Source organism: Henckelia pumila, unplaced genomic scaffold (genome assembly GCF_033568475.1).
Source record: "Henckelia pumila isolate YLH828 unplaced genomic scaffold, ASM3356847v2 CTG_80:::fragment_3, whole genome shotgun sequence".
Classification (NCBI taxonomy): Eukaryota; Viridiplantae; Streptophyta; class Magnoliopsida; order Lamiales; family Gesneriaceae; genus Henckelia; species Henckelia pumila.
In genome coordinates, this window is record NW_027331885.1 from 459,287 (window position 1) to 466,635 (window position 7,349).

The 7,349-nt window shown below is 30.8% G+C and overlaps 1 protein-coding gene across 1 annotated transcript; it reads left to right on the top strand.

Annotated features, from left to right (window-relative positions):
• Positions 1 to 1,416: 1,416 nt before the first annotated feature.
• Positions 1,417 to 2,546, top strand: LOC140873871 (cysteine-rich receptor-like protein kinase 8). Its single transcript, XM_073277145.1, has 4 exons — positions 1,417 to 1,458; positions 1,508 to 1,788; positions 1,876 to 2,026; positions 2,104 to 2,546. The coding sequence occupies exons 1-4, from the start codon at positions 1,417 to 1,419 to the stop codon at positions 2,413 to 2,415; spliced, it is 786 nt and encodes a 261-aa protein (XP_073133246.1). The 3' UTR covers positions 2,416 to 2,546.
• The last annotated feature ends 4,803 nt before the right edge of the window (positions 2,547 to 7,349 follow it).

A 7,349-nucleotide genomic window follows, 5' to 3' on the forward strand; every position in this document is an offset into this window, starting at 1 on the left:
ATCTAAAATATATTTTTATATTTTTGCATAACATAACGAACCTTTATATAAAATATAATAAGATTCTAGTCATTTATATTTAATATTATGTTTTTATTATTAATTTATTATTGTTTATTTTATCTAAAAAATAGTATGATAGTCATGAGATAAGATTATTTTTGACAGAAAAAATTGTATGATATAATATACACAAGTAGTTACTGCATGTATGTCTCAATAATAATATTATAGTACAGATGCTTAACTAATTTTAAAACAGTGGAATGAAATTCAACAAATTGTAAGACTGATTTAAACTCAAAATTTATCTTCCTTCTTGTGTTTAAGTGAGTGAGATTTCATTGAAAGAATAGTAATTTTGTAGTGATATCTTGTTCTTCAACTCAATCACACTAATTTTGTAGGGCTTCTGTTTTTGGGCACAGCTCTGTTCCTTCTGCTAAGATTTAGGCGAGGAATGATTCGATTTCATTTTTATTTGAATGTCAAATTATCTGTACAATTTAAAAAAGGGTTGATCCCGAAGTGGACCCCATCCCACATGAGTCAGAGGCTCATTGGCTCATGCGGGGTTAAATCTAGGGATGTGCACAAGTAGGCAGAGACATGAGGGAGGGAACAACATTGTCCAACCCCCAGAGCATACCCCCAAATATTTCAATGAGGAATATGCTCCACACGAGGATCGAACCCGCAACGCTGGGGAATTTCTTCCCACGTCACCTCAGGCCTTATCAACTCGCCTATGCCCCTGTGGGCAAATTATCTGTACAATTACATGTATCAGTTGAGGTATCTGTGACTTTAGACTCAATGGAAAAGAACAAAGCACAAAGATAGAGCACAACTTCACTGATACGCAAGCACAATTTTGTTGAGTTAATTTCAAATTTGTCGAGATCTTTATTTCCATTCGGCCTCGATGGTCATCTGATAGGGAGGAAAAGAGAGGAAGAAGTTCAGGAGCTGCTGACGTTAGAGGGATATACTGATACATATGAAGATAGAGGAGCAAAGGGCCATGATCTCAGACTTTTCACATATGCATCTATTCTTGCGGCTACAGATAACTTCTCCTATAAGAATAAACTGGGAGAGGGTGGTTTTGGCCCTGTTTATAAGGTATAACAAAATAATTACTTTGTTTCTTTGAATATTAATTGAACATTCTTGATTAAAAATTATCTTCTAGAGGATGCATCCCTCATTTGGTGTCATGTTTTTTAATAAAAATTTTGTTACAGGGTGTGACACCTGAAGGGCACCACATAGCAGTAAAGGTTCTGTCACGAAGCTCGGGACAGGGATTGCTCGAGTTTATAAACGAGCTAATACTTATTTCGAAACTGCAACATGTCAAGCTTGTGAAACTAATAGGTTTCTCCATTCATGGAAATGATAAAATTATAGTATATGACTACATGCCTAACAAGAGTCTCGACTGTTTTCTCTTCTGTATGTAACTTTTCCTTTCCTAGTATCAATTAAAGAACGGCAGATTTAGATACCTAGTACATATGACAATATCTGTTTTTATGGCACAACAGATTCATCCAAGAGGGGGCTATTGGACTGGCTCAAACGTTTCACTATTATCGAAGGGATTGCTCAAGGACTTCTATATCTGCACAAGTACTCGCGCCTGACGATAGTTCATCGAGACCTGAAGTCTGGTAACATATTACTCGATGAAGATATGACTCCCAAGATTTCTGATTTTGGTCTGGCAAGAATCTTTAAGCAAAGTACCAGTGAAGCCAACACGGAAAGGCGTGTTGGGACCTAGTAAGAAACATATGATCATTCCTCTGTACCATTATTTTTTAAGTTTCTTTGTTTTCCAGAATTTGATAGAATTCTTTGCATTTGTAGTGGCTATATGGCACCTGAGTATGCAATGCAGGGGATATTTTCTTTGAAATCGGACGTTTACAGTTTCGGAGTTCTTGTTCTTGAGATTGTGAGTGGCAGGAAAAACAACAGCTTCCACGACATTCAAGGTCCCGTAAATCTTGTGGAACATGTAAGCATTTTCTACAATCGATTTTGCTATAGTTTCTGTTAAATGCCACCAACACAAGCTAATTTATCACTCTTCAGGCTTGGGAGCTATGGAGCAATGATTCTGCTGTAGAACTGATGGATCCAACACTTAGGGGTTCATGCAATATTCAACAACTACTCAGATGCATTCACATCGGCCTTTTGTGCGTCGAGAATCGCGCGGTTGATCGGCCGAGCATCGAGGATGTTATATCCATGTTGAAGAATGAAATGAAGGATACTCCCATGCCCAAGAATCCAGCTTTCATCACGAGGGATAGTGTGATTGAGTTGAATAAGAAGATATCACTACAAAATAACTACTCTGTCAATGAAATCTCACTCACTCAAACAGTACAAGGAAGATAAATTACTCATTTAAATTGGTATTGCAATTTGTTGACTTTTAATTTTAGTTAGGAATTATTATTTGTAAAAGGTGTTCATTCAGAGAGGGACACATAAGTGATTTTCTTGTTAAAAATATAATAAATTAGTAAATTCAATAATAATAAAAAAAAACTTTAATTACTTTTCTTAATTCATAAGAATAGATTAAGGAACCCATAAAGTGTGTCAAAAGTAAAATATATATATAAAAAAAATTGTCTCAAGGCCTTTCAAAAAAAATGTCTAAAAGGTTGTGTTTGTAGATGGAGACCGAATCTCAATTGACTCTCAAATAATTAATTGCATCATCTAAGTTACCTATCCATAGTCATTATATCTGTTTGTATTGTAAATTAGAAACTGCCTGACAATCCATTCAGCACAAATTAATCATATTATATTACTATAATATGGGAATCCTGCAATCATTTACCATTTCGAATTCTTAATTTCAGCTGACTAATCTTTAATTCTTTTTAAAAATTTTACCTAATATCAAAAATATATATAGAAATAGTGTTTGAATCATAATTTAAGTAATGTACTTTTATCAATAGTAATTTGTCAAATTCAGTTTTTAGTTCTGCATCATCTAAGTTTTGTCATTTGATGTACATTTTTTTTAGGAAAAAAGGAGCTACCTTTGTATATTAAATTGTGGGGCCCGGATGGAAATTGGCCAATCCTAGGGTCGAAGGACCCCAAAAATATTGAGGCAATGATTTGCTCTCTTTTTAAAGATTATAATCAGTTCACGTGTCGAGAAAAAGTGTGGATAAAAATACGGTAATTTATAATTCAGTTTCTAAATTCAAACATAAATCGGTGATCAATCTCTGTCAGAAAAAAACTTTGTTTAAACTCTCTGGGCCCACATGTTTTTTTTCGGATGAAATTCGATACAAAACATGAAAAATATGGTACATATACATGATATTTGAGTATCAACTATTTCAAATATAGTACTAATGTATGATTTTTGAGTACTCAAATATATAAACAAATATTGATATAATGACAAATTTGTCTACTTTAGATGACAATCGGTACAAAATATTAGAAATACGGTACTAATATATGATATTTGAGTACCCAATGTGTTAGATCTGGTCAAATATATGATTTTTGAGTACTGAAACATATGTTGCAAGTTCACATGAATAAAAATGTTTAGATTTTATAGTCAAAATCTTATTTTTGTACTTGATCTTGAACAATTAGTGCTCAAATATCATGTACATGTATCATATTTTTAATGTTTTGTACCAAATTTTATCTGAAAAAAATAATGTGGGACCAGAGAGTGCAAACAACTTTTTTTTCTAACAGAAACTGATTAATAACTTGACTTTTGATTTAGAGACTGAATACCAATTCACCCATAAAAATAAGGTTACTTCCTTGGAAATATTCTTGTTGATGGACTCTTGTTTTAATATTCAAAACACGTAATATTATAATATATTCAGATCATTCAAAGAAATCAGTGGCCAATGCATTGAGTAACATGTCCAAGAGAACCAAATAAATTATTTTATGACATGTTACAAATGTACTTAATTATTAGACAATATTTAGAAAATTATCTTTAAATATAGAGTATTTTTATTTTGAGAAAATAGTTGTAATGACCCTTTTACAACTTCTATTTTTAAAAATATCCTTGTTTACTAAAAATTTTATGACATAGCTAATTTATATATTTAAAAATCCTAAAATACTCATATTTCTCGTTTTGCTCTTTCTTAATTTATTTTGTGTTTTATGCGTAAATTTATTTTACCAATCATAAAATTGGTAAATTTATATAATTACAATTCGATTTAATTTTGATAAATATCTATTTATGTTAATAATACTATATTCATAAATATTACGAATATTTAGTATTTACTTTAATATTTGGTTAATTTAATATAAAAATAATAAATTCATTATACCACCACCACAACAATAGCTATAGTTACTGTTCATAACTAATTTATTTTTATTGATTTTTTGTTATTATTATTTATTTAATATTTAAAAATGTAGAAAAGGAAAAAAAAACGAAAGCTTTTTAACTAACGGTCAACTATCTCATACAAAATAATAATTGTTTGTAATTTACTATTTCTTTTTAAAAATGCTAATTTTATCTTATATTTTACTATTAATTTTGGTAGAAAATTCCTTATCGTATATTTAGAATTTTTTTGGTATAAATTTTTTGATTTTTATGTACGATATTCCGTACATTGTTATTTCAAAATGATTATATTCATCTACGTCATGTTTTTAGGTCGACGAACAGAGTGCATATATCGCTTGCCTATTTCCGCTGTCGCCCTTTTTGTATTAGTTTGCCTCTTTTGCTATCATCTCTCGGCTATTTTGTTTGGAGTCGCAAGGTTAATCGATCTTGTTATTCAAGAGTTGTGTTCTTGGTGATTTAATAATATGAAATTAAAGTCATCATAATAATTTTTAAATTTTTTTTTTTAGAAAACAACATCATCATAATAATATATCTAATAATTTGCATATATTATCACACGACTCCAGAAAAATATATAAGAATAAACATAATCTAAACCTCGGTGAATGAGCTTGAAAGGAGGGAAACTTTAAACATTTAGACAAAAACATTGCCTTGCTATCTTTCTAAAGATAATATCAGTCCACGTGTCGACAAAATAAGGTTCCTTTCTTGTTGATTGACTCTTCTTTGACACGCAACTTTCTAGACCATTCAATTTCTTAGATATCCACGAACCAAATAAATTTAGATAAAAAGAGATCCTCCTCTTCAGCTGGAGATCACTTTTCATACTTTTTTCTCAGTATTACTTTCAACATGAAAATGAAATCCCAGAAATTGTTTAACATAAACACCATATTCTGGATTCTTTGTAGCTTACTGGTCTCCCAAGACACCTTACCTTACAACAAGGGGAACAAATGAATTTCACCTCTCAATTAGTTTCTCAAAAGAAACAATTTCACCTTAGGATTCTACACACCCAGCAGATACGGTAACAAGAGTTATATAGCCGTATGGTGCACGGCTTACGGTACATACCGGGTGTGGATTGGCAACAGGGATCATCTCGTTGTAAACAATGTGTCTTCAAGCCTGACTTTTCCAACGAGTGGCCGAGAAGTTGGGCCATGTGCTTAATTGCTTTCTCTGCCAAGAAGGTGACCCAAAACGGAGAGGGTTTGGATGAGTATTTTTAGGGATGGCAATGGGGCGGATCGGGGACGGGAATGTCTTCTCCATCCTCGAATTCAAACTCGATCTTCATACCCATCTCAATCCCCATTAATTCTTATCGGAATTCCCCGTACCCATATCCGCGGGGACCAAATCCTCATCCACATATCCATATTCGGAAAAAAAAAATATATATTATAAATAAATTTTATTATAATATATATATATATATGAATTAATAAATTTTATTATATAAAAATATAAAAATTATTATTCAATTTTATAATAAAATAACTAAATATTTTGGGTCAAATTTTTTATTATAATATTAACTTTTAAAATTAATAAAAATATTTTAAATACAAAATATTTTTATAAATCAAAATTATTATTTTAAATAAAATACTATGTATCAAAAATTTATTAAAATTATATATTGTTCTAAATTTATCAAAATAAATAATATATATATATATTTAGACTAATATAAATATTTTATATGTGTACGTATCATTAATAAGATTAAAATAATATTTTTATGTTATGAAAAATTACGCTATCATAAACGGATGTATTATATATAATGTATAAAAATATATATAAATAAAATAATAATAATACATTTAAATTTAATTTTTAATAATATTTTAGATTTAATAAAATTTGATAATTAAAATATTTTTATATTATTATTATCGGGGCGAGTTCGGGGATGGGGATAGCATCCCCATACCCGCCCCAATATCCAAAAATACTCCTCCAAACCCGCCCCGTTTCAGGTTTTCCCCGCGGGTACCCGAACCCGCGGGAAAAATTGTCATCCCTAAGTATTTTCGGGTATGGGTTCGGGTTCGAGGATTTTTAAAAATCCCCGAAACATATTGGGGCGGGTATGGGTGTAACACCCGGTATTTTTAAATACGTAAATCCGCATGCATAATTAGGATATTTAATTATTTAAATTTGTGATTTATGGGTTAAATAATTATGTGAATTATTTGTGTATGATTTAATTTATTTTTAAGCATTTAACCCATAATTAATGATTTTTTTTTATTTTTAGTATTTTAATTATTTTATCGCGTAGACGGGACCGTGGACGGACGAGATGACAATTTTCTAGCCAATTAATTTCATAAGCCTTTTTAGAGCCCTAAAATATTATTTTGAGTTTTATTGCCTCAAAATTTTTAGTATTTAATTTTATATAATTTTAGGAGTCCATTTTTATCCAAATTTAGCCATTTTAATTACTTTTAATTATTTTTAAAATTCCCTAAATTTGTAATTTCGGGATTTTTATATTTTTAGCTTAAATTATCAGATTTTAACTTTTAATGGGAGTTTTTAAATTTTATATTTTATATTTAAAACTTTTAATTATCCTAAAACCTATTTTGATTAAATTAAAAAAACCCAAAACCTAATCTACCCAAAACCCTCCCTTCACCCGATCACTCACCTCCATCAGCCGCCACCCCCACTGTTCATCATCTTCCTCAACCGAGCAGCCCCAAGGAAGAACACCATAGCCACGATCTTGAAGCTTCCGAACGTGTTATCGTCGTCCCGTCGTCCCGGAATCGTCCCACGCTCGTTTTTCTCTTCGTTTCCGGTGAAAGGCATGATTCTTCTTATTTTTTTGGTACTATATCAGTGTTTATACGTGTGTGTGTGCGTGAGCATCATTTTTTTTAAAGAATTTTTCAGAAAAGAA